At 39.8% G+C, this 16,010-nt stretch overlaps 1 protein-coding gene across 5 annotated transcripts in view; it reads right to left on the reverse strand.

Annotated features, from left to right (window-relative positions):
- The window catches only part of LOC139953568 (liprin-alpha-1-like), a 148,558-nt gene that overhangs the window by 53,689 nt on the left and 78,859 nt on the right, over positions 1-16,010 (reverse strand). For all 5 annotated transcript variants that reach the window (XM_071953019.1, XM_071953020.1, XM_071953021.1 and 2 more), the window contains exon 2: positions 2,449-2,550. In XM_071953019.1, the coding sequence (XP_071809120.1) occupies positions 2,449-2,550 (102 nt within the window). The remainder of the gene's footprint in view (positions 1-2,448; positions 2,551-16,010) is intronic.

Here is a 16,010-nt window from a genome sequence, read left to right on the forward strand (position 1 = left end):
AGTCAGCGGTCTAAGACCAGTCAGTTATAGCAGGCTATCTGCCTTAGACGGTCTTAGCTTAGTCAGTCATAAAGCCTGTTGCAATAAGACGGTCTTAGATAAGTCCGCGAAAAGTAATGCAATACGAACCATCGTCCCATAAGCACTTCTGCAGGCACTGGCGGTATGGCATTGTTCTTATTGCTTTGGTTTGAATCATCGGATATCCAATCTCTGAGTTGTATAATTTTTACTGTTGGGAACATATGACACTTACGATACAAAGTATCATCATCATAATGCCTCTAATGGGTGTAATTCGTTACTTCTGGACAGGCCGCCCAGCATGGCCCACCATGGCTACAACACTGAGCCTCAAACAATCCGGATTTAAAAACGGGGGGGGGGGGGGGGGGGGGGGGGGGGGGGTCTTTAAGTTTTCTGTTTTTTTTTATGAGAGATTGCCTAACATCACAAAACAGCACCTTCGAGTTGAGGCTACACTTAACTAATTTGGGCTATCAACCCAAATCAACTGTCACCAAGTGTACATTACCACCAACTCCTGGGGCTGAAACAGGGTTACCCCCTTCACAGTCCGTTATGATGTAGGCATGGGTAACATCAACTAGGAGCCTGGCTGGTAGCGCAGAATGCTACATGTATACCATCACAACTTTTTACGAAGCTATTATAGTTACATTAAATGCCTTGCTTGAGGGTACAAGTGTCATGAGCGGGATTCGAACCCACTCTCTGCTGTTGACAACACCAGAGCTTTGGTCCGGTGAACTAGACCACTCCCACTTGGCCACGACATGCCACAACACAAGGTTTCAAATTTTAGCAGGCATGTCGAAATGATAGAATTTGAAAATCCTTTCAGGATCTTTGGCCAAAGTCCAGTCATTATAGAGCACTTGACCAGCGAGCTCACAACCAACAAGTTCCACCATCTAGCATTTTTCACCAAACAAAACCTTTGAAAATTTAATTAAAAGCAAACTTAATTTATTTACTTCTCTCTACATATAAATCCCTTCCCAAAAGCACCATAACAAATATGGTCAGTATTGTATTCCAGCACATCATTCTGAGCTACAATGTACAAGACACCAGGGCTCGAATTCACAAAGAGCTGCGTAAGATTGATCATACATGTACATGTAAGTGCAAATCAATGTTAATTGCTAAAGCAAACTGTGATGTCACAGTAGAAATCACTATGGTAACACTGGCAACTCATCTTAAGATGACTCTTAGTTCTTAGTGAAATCAGCTCTCGGCCAAATTTCACAGAGCTGCTTAAACAGACAACATATATTGCTTATAAAGTTTTCTGCTAAGTAAAAATGAACAAGATAGTTACAGGTGTAAAATGGTATGTTGGCCGGTACGCAATATTTTGTTGTAATGAGCTAGTTTTTGTGTTTAAAGTGCTATTCACCTAACAGATATTTAACTGGGGTCCCTTGCCAGTGGACACTATTGGTACTTGTCAAAGACTAGTCTTCACAGTTGGTGTATCTCAACATATGCATAAAATAATAAACCTGTGAAAATTTGAGCTCAATTGGTCGTTGAAGTTGCGAGATATTAATGAAAGAAAAAAAAACACCCTTGTCGCACAAAGTTGTGTGCTTTCAGATGCTTCATTTGGAGACCTCAAATTCTAAATCTGAGGTCTCGAAATCAAATTCGTTGAAAATAACTTCTTTCTCGAAAACTACGTCACTTCAGAGGGAGCTGTTTCTCACAATGTTTTATACTATCGACCTCTCCCCATTACTCGTTACCAAGTCAGGTTTTATGATCATAATTATTTTGAGTAATTACCAATAGTGTCCACTGCCTTTAATTTTAGCATGGTTGTAAAATGTAGCAATGTATGACAAGACTTTTCAAGAGAACTTGGACAGTATAACAAATTGTTGTCCTTTCACACGAGGTACATTTTGTAAAATTTTACAACCATGCTACAATTTAGCAAGGGACTCTTGCTAAATTGCTCTGGTGTGAAAGGGGCTTTACATGTAGCAGCTCTATAAAATTGGGCACAGTAGTCTAGTGGAAATTTTCGTGAAATTCAAGACAAGCTGTGCAAGTTTAAAGGCACACGTCGAGTTGGTCTATAAAAAGCGTTTGAAACCATTTGTTATGAAACGCGTATGGTTAGAAAGATGTTTTATAAGTAGAATATAATGATCCACACAAGTATCACTCAAAATTGCACGGTTTTCCTTTTACGTCAAAAATTTGACTCCCATAAATGGCCAACCGTGTTAGTCTACGAGGTAAAAAGAAAACCACGCAATTTCGAGGCATATTTGTGTAGATCATTGTATTCTACTTTTACAATATCTTTCTACCCATGCATTTTATAACAAACAGTTCAGAACGCTTTTCAAAGACAACTCGACCGATCCAAGGGCGACGTGATCCTTTAAGTATGCCATCTTCCTTTCTTACCCTTGTGTTGTTCCTTTCTGCTTTTAACTCCGCAATTTCCTCCTCCCGTTCTAGCAGTAGTTCCCTCGACTGGTTGAGTTCCTTGGTTAGAGATGCAAATTCCTGCAATCAAAAAATGAAAAATAAAACAAATTATCTATATGTAGTTAGCAAGGAGCCTGCAGCAAGTGCCGTGGAGCCCTATTATTATAAGCTATTTAGCAGAAAATGCTGCTTAGCAAACTGCTTTGCTAAGCAAAAAAAAAGAATGTGGCAACATAAACAGGGCCCAATTTCATAGAGATGCTAAGCACAAAAATTTGCTTAGCATGAAATTTCTTCCTTTACAGGATTTACAAACAAAGTTTCCATTTGCTGCATATTTCTTGTTACTGGTATTCAGCTGTTGTTTGCTTATCCTGAAAATCACGTGGAAATTTGGTTGGTAATCCTGTTTTTAACGTGGCAGAAGTTTGATGCTAAGCAAATTTTTGTGCTTAGCAGCTCTATGAAATTGGGCGCAGATGTGACTCCTTAAAGTGATCCCTCAGCTGTTGCTGTCCAGGTTTAGTTGTTTCACAAACGGTTGTATGGCTTCTTTCTGACACCCCGAACAAAGATACCGCCAAAATAGGGAGACCGCCATCATAGGGCTAGATAGTATAGGGCTAGATAGCTCAGTTGGTAGAGCGCCAGCACGTTAATCCGGAGGTCACAAGTTCAAGTCCTAATGTACTACATTCAATGTACTACAACCCAAAATAGGGATCAGTCGTCGATTTCACAAAGAGTTAGGACTCGTCTTATCTCGAGTGAGGACGAGTAACTCGTCCTAACTTAGGATTAATCTTAAGGTCTGCATGCTACAGTGCAGGGTTGGGACTCGCCCTAAGTCCTAAGATTAGTCTTAAGTTTCGGAAGAGTTTTGTGAAATCGACGGCAGTACTTCTAACAAAGCCAAAGCATACTCTGATCAGCAAATAAACTGCCCTCCGACAACTACCCATCTTGTGCCACATCCCGCCAGATGCTACAATTTGTGTCAAGTGCATTTTCTTGATTCACCGTTCCGAGACGTTCCATTAATTAACAGTCTTCAGGTCCCACACAATCCATCCCCATAAAATAACACTTCACTATCTCTACAGATCATCCCAGGAATGTCGTCAAACCTTTCCCCCTCTATCCCTCGCCCCGATATAGCTCCGAAAAAATAAACAAAGAACGAGTGGGCGGGCTGTATGTGGTCAGTTTACAATTTATGATTACCGCCGAAGAATAACGCTCACATTTTCACAGTGCCTTGATTAGCTGAATATATAGTGGTGTGTGTCTCATCTTTCAGTGTCGTGCATTTTCTATCTGAATTTATACTATGAGGTGCGAGCCAAATTCCCCGGTTGTTATCGTCGTGAAAATTAAACCTCGGATTAGCTACACTACCTCTGAAAATTTATTTCCCAAAAGATGTTTATGGTGGGTTTTTTTTTCTCTCGCTAAATAATTTATTGTGGGTTTTAAGAGCAGTCTTGGAATAATCCGTTTGACGTTTGTTTTTTGTAGCCTGCCCCCTCAAAAAAAAAAGTCACAGGAAAAAAATACACTTTAACTATAATAAAAAAAAATGGTTGCTGGCCTAATGGGCTAGAAGACAACACAACAAACATGAACAAGTAATTAAGTGTTACATATAAGCAGCGAAGTGGAAATACATGGAATTTCATCATTGAACATGCTAAAAGGGCAAGGCCATTTTCATTTTGCAAAGGGCACTCCCTTTGGAAAACCTCAAAGTAAACAGGAACTTTTAAAGGGGCACCAAGGCCAAGACCAGGGCAATGGAGGGCATGGCCTTAAGGGCCTACGTGTAATTCCAGGCCTGTACCTTCCCTTTAAACATTAAAATGTAAAACATCAAATCCAATCTCATCAGTAGAGCATATAAGCCAAGAAACGTTTTCAGCCAATTTATTCTTTTAAAAAAAAACACAAGAGGTCTTGCGTATTAGGTGCAATGTCCACTCTGCGCTTCAGTTCAAGTCCTATCCGACCGCTAAGTCAAAAAAGAAAATTGTTTAGCATCCCGCCTTGTTTGAAAAAAAGGAAAGAGGGATTTTTTTTTTTTTTTTTTCAAAATGGCCACCCGAAATATTTTGAAAGACTGGGCTTTTCGTTTTGTTTTTTTATTTCCTTTTTGTTTAGTTTATACAATGTACATTGTAGAAAGAAACTATAATTGAATAGTAGTAAACTTGCGGGTACAACCATGTGTACATCCCTTTTGTGTGCATGTTGGGATGGTGTTTCCATTCATAATATTACTGTTACTTTTCCAGAATTATTCATAATAAATAAAATAAAAAATATTTTAAAAAGGAGGCGGCCTCTCAAAAAGGAAGCAAAACGGGGACGCTAAACTTAATTTTTTTTATTTGGCCTTATTCATATAAACTAGATACCCCTCCCTGACCCGTAGTGGATCAGGCCGCGACAAAATGGTAAATCTAATCCCCTCAAATCAGGGAAGCTCCGATAACAATACGGTCCCCCGCGAGACATAAGGCTGCCCTGCTCAACGACTAAATGATAATAACCGTGATGGCAGATCGGGCAATGCCCCGAGATAGAATGAGGGGGGGGGGGGGTGACGATTTGAAGAGGACAAAAAATATAGGGAGGATGGTTAGGAGCAATGTCCGTGGGGAACTCTGGGGCGAGGAAGATGGCAGAGGATTTGCAAGATGAGGTGATGACCAGTGCGCAGTTAAACTTGGAGTTTCTGGTTAAGATTAGAGATGAGGGTTGATGACAGATTAAAGATGGAGTTAGTGTTAGACAACTAAAGGCTAGCTGAGGTTGAGTAGCCTAACTAACCTAGTAAAGAGTGATGATCGATGACTGGATAAACTTGTGGAAGATGGTTAAAGGTTTCTGTTTTAAGTACAAGTAGCTGTGTATTCTTTGTTTTATTTTGTGTGTTAATGTACTTTATTGACCCCTTGCGTGCACGTCGCACGTGGTGAACATGCCCCACTCACCATTTTGGGAGTTAACCGATCAGCTTCTGACACCACACTCCTAACTGAACACTCATCCATCAGAACACTCTCATCTGCTCACAACCGAACTTTCCCCCTGTTGCTCCCCAAATGTGGAACAACCTCCCAGTATCCGTTATAAAATTGTAACTCTTTGCCTTATTTCAAGAAATCTCTTAAACTCTTATCTGTATCAAATGTAATAAGTCGTAGTATATTTGCATTGGTTAGCTCACTTTATAGCGCTTTGATCTTGGGCCTTTCTTAAACCTCGTCTTAGGCTCCCGCTCAAGGCTTTCGTGAGCCGATGTTCGTGCAATACGCTGCCGAAAAATGCAGGTCAAAGGCCGAGCTGCGTTTTCACTGCGGAGCCTGAGCCTTAGCTGAGGTTTGAGAAAGGCCCCTTGTTTAAAAGGCGTTTGATAAATTCTATAGACACAGGTAGTCGTCAAGCAGTTTCAGTTTCACTATTAAAGACACTGGACACTATTGGTAGTTGTCAAAGACCAGTCTTCTTACTTGGTGTATCTCAACGTATGCATAAAATAACAAACCTAAGAAAATTTGAGCTCAATTGGTCGTCGAAGTTGCGAGATAATAATGAAAGAAAAAACACACTTGTCACACAAAGTTGTGTGCTTTTAGATGGTTGATTTTGAGACCTCAAATTCTAAATCTGAGGTCTCAAAATCAAATTCGTGGAAAATTACTTCTTTCTCGAAAAGGGAGCCGTTTCTCACCATGTTTTATACTATAAACCTCTCCCCATTACTCGTCACCAAGTAAGGTTTTATGACAATAATTATTTTGAGTAATAGTGTCCACTGCCTTTAAACTGGAAACTGAGATTTGGAATATCTGATGAGCCAGTCGATAAATGCTAAGCTTCCATATAATACTTGTAACCACTAGAGGGAAAAGGTCAACTCGGACTCCCACGAATTGCCATTTGATTGGATTACCTAAGGAAAGGAAGATTATTTAACGGGAATTATTTTGCAAAAAAAACAACCTGTAGTATGACGTGATGTTCTGATCCATTCAATATTAAAAAGGTCAAAATGCTTGTTAGAGTTAATTGCGAGTGCGTTGTGTTGTAGAGGTGCATGTCGCCAACTGGGGGGTATAGTCCATCCATGTTGCTAACTGGCAAGGGGTGGCTGCATGGAATTATTGATCTGTGACGTGAAATTGTGCTACATGTATGCGCTGGCTCCTAAATAAGCCATTTGCAAGTAAGATTTAAATAATGTCTGGTACGATGACTTGCTTATAGTCACAAGTTACCGCTTACATTTGAATTCCTCAGACTATTGACCCCTTGCTTGCACGTCACACACGGCGACTGTGCCACGCTCACCATTTTGGTGGCCAATAGGTTTACGTGTAGACGCTGCGTCTCCTAAATGCGCACTTCACTGAATAACGCACAGTGACATTGCCCACCAAAGTGGCGAATCCAAGATTATTCTGATGATGACGTCAGGTGAATTGGGTCAATAGAGACAGTTTTCTATGTCACATGATTCGGGGCAAGCTTTTGTATAGCAACCTCCAGATGAACAGACCCTAGTAAAATTCAAGGAGGTAATTTCTCACTCAAATAACAAAAGACCTAATACCTGAGGCATTTTTATTAGGCATCTGAAAGCACACACATTTGTTGAACAAGGGTGTATTTTCTTTCATTAATCTCTTGCAAATTTGATGACCAAATCGAGTCGAAATTTTCACAGATTTGTTATTTTATACACCAAGTGATAATAGTGGTCTTTGATAATTACCAAAAGTGCCCAGTGCCTTTAAAGACACTGGACACTACTGGTAATTGTCAAAAACTTGTCTTCACAGTTGGTGTATCTCACCTTACGCATAAAATAACAAACCTTTGAAAATTTTAGCTCAATCAGTCATCAAAGTTGCGAGATATTAATGAAAGAAGAAAACACCCTTGTTGCACCATGGTCACAAGAAATGCGTGCTTTCGGATACTTGATTTCGAGACCTCAAATTCTAAACTTGAGGTCTCAAAATCAAATTCGTGGAAAATTGCTTCTTTCTCGAAAACTATGTCACTTCAGAGGGGGTCGTTTCTCACAATGTTTTATACCATCAACCTCTCCCCATTACTGGTTACCAAGTGAGGTTTTATGATGATAATTATTTTGAGTAATTACCAACAGTGTCTACTGCCTTTAAACAGTAATTTTTTTGAAAACCAAACATCACACATAAAGAAAACCGCAATTAAAACATGCAGTTGTCATCAAAGACCTTGGGTGCTGGATATTTGATTACACCTTCCCTGGAGACGAATTTTGAGCTGAATTAGAAACTGAGTCTCCTACTTGAGTACCGAGCTAACGACATCTTCTCGACCGCGCACACAAAAACACGCCGAACAAAAGGAGACCAGAAAAAAAGAGGAAAAAATGAAATACGAAAGGTCACATCTTCTGAATGCCGCCCGATCTTTTTAAACCATGACATGAATGGAGGAAGGGACAATGAGAGATAGCATCATCCTACACATATCATTACGTGATCGTTAACAAGAAGAAAATCAATTGTGTTTCTGTGACTTCGGCGATGGAAAACAAGATGGTCGAAACCACCTACGTGAAAAGGTCTCATGGGATGTGTGAGATGAGAGAGGGGTTCGAGGTTGCTGTCTGAACACAATGAAAGAAGATGTAATAAGTCTACAAGATGTAGGTGTTGATATAATTTACAACATGTGTGATGAAATCAGGCTAAAAGAGTCGTTTGTCAGAAATAAAATTATGGATTTAAACAAGACAAATAGTAATGTAGACTCTGTCTAATAGAGTATTTTTGTAAGGCGCCAAAATCTACCAAATTAAGGTGAGTGAATCCTCACACAGTAAAGAAAGAGCTAAGACAATCAGACAAAGAATTACAGATAAACCAGGACAACAATGAAATTTTCAACAACAAAATTAGTAAAATTGAAATGCCAAAAATATTCCTTACTTTATTTTGACTACTTCCTCCTGATTATAAACATGCTTTTGCCATGCCCACTTGCCCTTCTCTTTTTTTAGTGAAATTGTTAAAATATTTGTTGGGGAAAAAATTGTACCGCTCGATTTGTTACCGCTTGATTTTTATGGGGGTGTAATTTCTACTCTGTTTGTAGTTGCGTGGTGCATGAAACATGTCCTGTGGGGCCAGTTGACTTATAAAAAACCGTAATATCTCCCGTCTGTTTTGTTGCCCGTTTCTTTTTGCCTGTGGGCATTTGCATTTATATGATCTTCTCTGTTGTCTTAGTTTAAAATCTTCCAAACAAAAACACTCCAAGGCCTGAATTTTCTTAACACTGGACTGCAGGCTTGAGGCAAGTGGTTTTAGTGTTCTATGAAGTAATGAAGTAGGGTCGAAACGTCAGGCCATTAACTATTTTTTGCATTTATACTCTCGGTCCATTTGGTTGGTAAGTTGTTTGCAACATCTAATTCTATTTTCTCAAGTAATGAAGTAAACACAAGGGCAGCTCCTTATCACAAGTGTCTCTCGACAATCTTCAACCAAACCAGCCCTTGAATAAAAGTCAACGATTTTCAAACAAACACCGTCCCGGACACCTACACCCGCCTACACTTCCCTTGGCCCCAACCATACAACCAACAGCAAAACATCAGGAGTTAAAGGCACTGGACACCTTCAAATACCAGTATTCTCACTTGGTGTATCTCAACATATGAAATAACAAACCTGTGGAAATTTGGACTCAATTGGTCGTCAAAGTTGCGAGAGAGCAGTGGAAGAAGAAACACCATTGTCGCACAAGTTGTGTACTTTTAGATGCCTTGAATTTGAGACCTCAGCTGAGGTCTTGAACTCGATTCAAATATTTTAGTGAGAACTAACTTCTTTCTCAAAAACTACAGAGGGAGACGTTTCTCGCAATGTTTTATACCATCAACAGCTCTCCAATGCTCATCACGAAGTAAACTTTTAAGCTAACAATTATTTTGAGTAATTACCAATAGTGTCCAGTGCCTTTAACAGACTGGTAACACTCACCCACCCATTGACATTTCAGTTTGACTACACCATTATTGATTCGATTGGAGGGAAATATGAGCAATTTTCTATGCCAAGGTTTCTACTTTTTATCTATTATTGGTTTTTGTGTTTTTTAACAACAAACAAGGTCCTGGCTCCATGTATCGTGTTCTATCAATAACTCAATCAACAATGTATTGATCGTTGGTTGAAGTAAAGAAATTTGATCATATACTGTTCGGGTGTAATTGGAACAAATCACGCACTATACTTTTATCGATATTGCTCAGGAGGGAAAAGGGTAGTTGTTTGCTTTCTTGGTTCTGGTGAAGTTACAAAGTGAGTCGGTATACAGTCAAAACAAGGTCCTGTCTATTAGTAGTTGGCATTTAGCAACAAAAAAAAAAAGTTAAGTGGGCGGAATGTTTATTACATTTTGGAAAGGTTTGTAACTAAAGCAAATGTTGCAATAAACTAGGATTGGAAACTTTGCATGGTGGAAATACGATATGGAAAGGTTTACGGTAACACCATGTAATGACTGTCTCTAAATGAGTTGGGGTGGTTCTGAAAAGAACCTCCCGAAGTCGTTCAGAGCAAACTGATCGAAACATCGAGTTGAAACCAACGGTTCTTTTCAGAACCACCCCAACTCATTGCGAGACAGTTATTACATGGTGTTACCGCAAACCTTTCCATATCGTATTTCCACCATTCAAAGTTTTCAATCCTAGTTTATTGCAACATTTGCTTTGGTGTAAACGCTCACTCGGTTTCATCAAATCAGGTGAATTATGTTAGTCAACTAACTGACAATGGAAAAGGGACGGCTAAAGAAAAGTTGGATGCCACAGTGCATCTTGAGAATTAACAATCAGTTGTGACTTGTGTCGTCGAGAAGTTGCGACTATTTGAGGAGCGACTAGTCGAGTAGTAAATTTCACTAGCCGCCCAGACCTAGACGGTATGGTGCAGTCAGAGAATAGGCAGGTTCGCCAGGTTTGAATTGATATACTATGCACTGAGAAGGCTCGTACATACCCCATATAAAACACTTGAAAGCATAGCAGCTCAATTTGAAGTGCATCCGTTGTCAGCATTCAATGTTTGTTCACGATCAGCCGTTCTCTTTTGGGACATTGCTCCAATCGCAACACAACTGCCCCTTTCAGGCCAATGTAAAACATCATGACTGCTCCTTTAGAAAGGGAGAGATAGCATGCTACCCATTCCTCAGGAGTGACCATGGTTCATACATAGATATCAAAGTCACCTAAAGGCCTACTTTGGCACACCGCTCCGACTGCAACACAACTGCCCCTTTAAAGCCATTGAAAACATCACAACTGCTCCTTTAAGAAGGGAGAGATAGAATGCTACCCATTCCTCAGGAGTGACCATGGTTCATATATTCATATCAAAGTCCCCTAAAGGCCTATTTTGGCACATCGCCCCAACCGCAACACAACTGCCCCTTTAAAGCCAAAACAAAACATGCCACGACTGCTCCTTTAAGAAGGGAGAGATAGCATGCTACCTATTCCGCATGAGTGACCGTGGTTCATATACTCATATCAAAGTCGCCCACGGGCCATCGCTGTAGCTGACCATAGATGAACTTTCCTGATAAAAATCTACGCGGCGCTGACAAAATGGCCGAGTAAAATTCCTTGGTTTATTTTTTTTCTCTCTTTCCACCTCCGAATCCTATCTTGAAATTTTTTCCAGTGAATTAAATTCACTGAGAGGATAGATTGGTGTACGGAGCAGTGTAATGGGACGGGGGTACTGCGGCATATTTTATCCGATTAGTGAGATTTGAGAAGGCCAAGTAGCCGATCATGATTCGGGTCGGATAGGGTTTAGATTAAAGGGGTTATAGAAAAGGGGCTGGTCGTGTTGCTGGTTGTGCTGCAAGATGAAGACCGAAAACCAGATGGACTGACAACCTTCGTGCAGTAGGATTTGAAACTTTGCATGATGGAAATACGATATACATAATACAGGTTTGCGGTAACACCATCTAATGACATGGTTTTACCGCCAAAATTACAACATTTGTGTCCTGAGAAAAAAAAGAGAAAAAAAACATCGGTGAGCTAACGTCAAAAACCTCTTGACAATAGCCTTCTCTATGGAACATCAACAAAGAAATTGCACTCGCTATAGCTCCTTCAAAATCAAGCCGCCCGTCTTATCTACAAGAAACCAAAATACTTGCATACATCACCTCTCATCCAGACCCTGCATTGGCTACCAGTTTTGCAACGGATTGAATATAAGAACGCAGTACTCACATATAAATCACTCTCTAACCAACCTCCAACTTATCTGGGCAACCTTCTCCACACACCCGCCAGTCTTTGTATAATTTAAGATCCACTTCAGCTGTTGTATTGAATGCCCCACGATCACGTACCAATGAAGGACAAAATAGGACTCGCAGGCCTTGAACTTCGTTTTTGAAGGGGCACAGCAATTTCCCTCTGGTAAGGGGCAATTCTAGGGGAAAATGGCTTACAATTTCCCCACAAATAAGAGAACATTCAAATGGATTCTCATCTTTCAGATTGCCTTGAACTGGTTGCCTCAGAAATTGCCTCTCCAAAGAGTACAAACAGAAAGTTATATTCTTCATATCCCCAATGCAATTATTTCACCACTAAAAATAAGTTTTAAATGAAGCAGACTTGCAACTCTGCATGTATTGTACTAAGAAACAATAAACAATATTTTGTTGCCGAATGACAAAACAAAAAACCGCCTATAGACCATAGACAACCAAGGTCAACATGGTCGAGAGACTTTGCCTCGAATCATTCCTCAAACATTCCCCGGCCGTGTCCCAACGTGATCAAACTCTCTTAACAATTCAAGTTTACTAATCAACAACGACATCCGCGACACAAACTACCATCTCATGTCACTACATCGCGCCATCATTTACCACAAACAAACCCTCAAACTGCGCTTAATTGCTCCACTCTCCCGTTGCTCATTTTATAATGTCGCTACATCTCCCCTAATTCCCAGCGACATTTCTCAATCGTGATTTTCAGGAAGGCCGACAGACAAAAATTCAGCTTAAATGCGACTCTTGATTAAATTTATGGGCCTTAATCCTACAGAAATTATTGGATTGCTCGAGCAAAGGAATCGTTGCCTCTGAGAAATTTGTATAAACATTAACGACAAAAATAACCACTCACGTTGAGTTTGCTACGGAATTTCTCTCCCTTTTTTTTTTGTATGGTTGAAAACGTGAAATTGCTTGAGTTGACGTTTTGAGGATTGCTTGGGGATTACCCACAAGCACAATTAAGCTTTTTATTTGTGTAAATTCCACTGCGCACCTAACATGGTTTCCCCTGATAATCTGAACGTGGGTTGGCTTGCTTAGCTTTGTTTAGTGGCTGTCTCTTACATTTTGCATCGATATCAGATACTCGCAGCAACAACAAAATTCCCCAACAGAAAAATAGAAAAAAGGCTTTGTGGAGAAAGAATTTAAGTTTTGTTGTTTGTTTTCTCACTCAATTTTAAGTTTCAAGTAACAACTCACAAGGTCAGCTAAAGATCATTTATTTGCAACCATAATCGGGTTGGATACTATACATTATAAAATACAAAAGGGAAAATGTTACCTAATTTGATGTTGACAAAAGAATGAGCTGGAATGAAACCTGCGACTTTTAAAGAATTTTTTTTCAGACAGAAAGTCATATTTGAACAAAAATTAATTTGAACAAGACAGCTGGACTTGGCCAGTCATGAGTTTACTTGTCCTTTGCCAAAGTTATACTTGCCGTCGACGGTTCAGTGTTAATTCAGACGACTGCATAGTAACCACTTCCAAAGTTATTCATTCACAAACATCAATAACATGTACACTATGTGTCCATCAGGGTAACAAATAAACAAGGGCGAAGAAGGGGAGGGAGCAAATCAGCACGAAATGAACCGCTTGGCAAAGAAATTTCATAATAGTCATAGTACAAATGTAATACAAATTTGTAACTAATCCCCTACATTTATAAAGCCTTTTTTTTCTCATATCTGGTTCTTTGTCGGCTGAAAAACATGAATTAGCCCGAGGGGAAGGGATTCATTTGCTTATTGCGCATTTAAATTAATCATATTCGGCAAAGTACATGAAACAAATTACAAAGCCAACTCTCTCGGAACAGTCGTATCAATCTTTAATGAAATGGTATTATTGTAGAGGGTAATTAGGCAAAGGAAAGTGCAGTCACATTGCAGAGTACAGTACAGTCTGTAATGTTACGTACTTTCATGATGATGTCTTGGGTTTCCAAAAGCTTTCTCACTACATGTAACATCGAAAACAGCTGTGGCTATTTTAGAGCAAAATCGAGTGCGCACATTTAGTCAACAACTGACCAGCAACATATGCGCAGTGACGCACTCCTTCAAGCGACTCATTTGGAAGCCTGCAGACCAACCCGACGCGCACCGGGCGCGCAAGTGTTGAGCACTGTGCGCCATTTGCTGCAATGTCTTTGATGCATAGATTGGCAAAAAAAAACTCCGCAGTTGGTAACTTTCTATAGAGGGCATTACCAATTTTGTTTCGTTGGACTGGTCTCTAGTTCTAAGCAAAAAATATTTCTGTGTCCAGAAATATTTTCTAATCATCATCTTCTACTTTTACAGTGTACAGGTTTGTAAAATTTGGCACTTGGCCCAGTTTCATAACCCCCGAAAAAGTAGCTAAGCACTTAAGCTTACAAGAATAAGGCTACCAGCCAAACTACCATTCCACATGTACAGTTTATGACTGGGATCCTGCTCATTTAATGCTTAGCACAGGAATATTTGCCGCTTAATCAGCTCTATGAAACTAGGCCAAGGTGCTTGGATGACTAGGTATTAAATACAAAAATATACATGTGTACAGACTCATGGAAAATTTCACATCCTTGATTTTTTCCATTAAATAAATGGCAGCCTGATACTATATTTAACTCGTCCTTGTAAAAAAAAAAAAAAAAAAGGAGAGAGAAATAAAATTGTTTGTGGCTGTCGAGGACGCTGCAAATCGTGGAGAACGATCGTGAAGAGCAAACACTCCAGAAACAGGATGTCGTCCTCGATGCAATGTCACGATCTCTGAAAAGTTATAATGGCAACAATTAAGACAGCGGAGCCGGGGAGAGAAAAACAACAAGAGACGATTGTTTAAAAATAGCCTATAACTATAACCTAACATGGCAAATGGACAAGGATATGTGGATTTGTGCATACAATGGGAGAGCATAATATTCATAAATTTAGGCTTGTGATTATATTTTCTGACTAAGGGCCATGTCTCACGAGGCAATTACTGGCAACTAGTTTCAGGCAATCTTCAAGAAGAAAAGGGCAGTTACATTTGAATTTAAAACATTTTTCTTGGGGGTCGAACGAAATTTTGGGGGAAATCACTCATGTGGTGCTGAAGTGGTCCTGCCGTCGATTTCACAAAGAGTTAGGACTCGTCTTATCTCGAGTTAGGACGAGTAACTCGCCCTAACTTAGGATTAATCTTAAGGTCTGCATGCTACAGTGCAGGGTTGTGACTCGTCCTACGTCCTAAGATTAGTCTTAAGTTAGGAAGAGTTTTGTGAAATCGACGGCAGTACAGTGTAGCATGCCTCCATATTGCTTGGAAAAGTTGCCTTGTGTGACAAAGCCTTTAAAGACAAAAGTATACCTTTGTTCTTTTTTGGAACTTTTTGATTGTTTTAATCCTATGCAAATGTAGATATAAAAATTAAAATTAACCTGTAAAATTTTATTTCAAAAGGTGCTACAGTTTTTGAGATACCGCCAAAAGAAATTGAATTTGTGTGTTCGAATAAATAACTCAAAACCTCAAGCTCCTCACAAAAAAAATAATGCTTAGCTTGAGGACAATGCACTCTTCCCAAGATGGGATTACAACAAAACGTCACCAGCCAACAAAAATACTTGTAACGCCACACCGGCTGAAGCAAATAACCCCGACGTACACCAGCCAAATTGGTGCGGGCTTCAACACTATAAAAGCATATCAAGCTCACAGGCTTGACACCAGTGCCCCGCGCCAACCAATCCCAGAGTCAACGACCCCTCACAACAACTCACTCATGAGAAGAGCATGGTCCTCGCCGTTTACATTTTGCGGTAATGCCAGACTATGAATTTTTCAACGACTTGGTCGGCCGAGCCATTTCTCTTAATGTCGTGGGTAGATTAGGAAAAGAGATGGAGATACATGTATAAGCCGGCCACCTTTTTTTAATTTTCTGAAGCATCTGAAGAATTTTGAAAACCAATATACACTAGGATAAGCTGAGTGCATTTTGTAGCGTTTGCAAACGTCTGCTAAAGTGAGGCCTCTTCAATATTTGATCCCTCTCAAGCCAAATCTTCAATTCTTAAAGGCACTGGACACCTTTGGTAATTGTCAAAGACCATCATTCTCACTTGGTGTATCCCAACATACATGTATGCATCAAATAACTGAACATT

Source organism: Asterias amurensis, chromosome 22 (genome assembly GCF_032118995.1).
Source record: "Asterias amurensis chromosome 22, ASM3211899v1".
Lineage (NCBI taxonomy): Eukaryota > Metazoa > Echinodermata > Asteroidea > Forcipulatida > Asteriidae > Asterias > Asterias amurensis.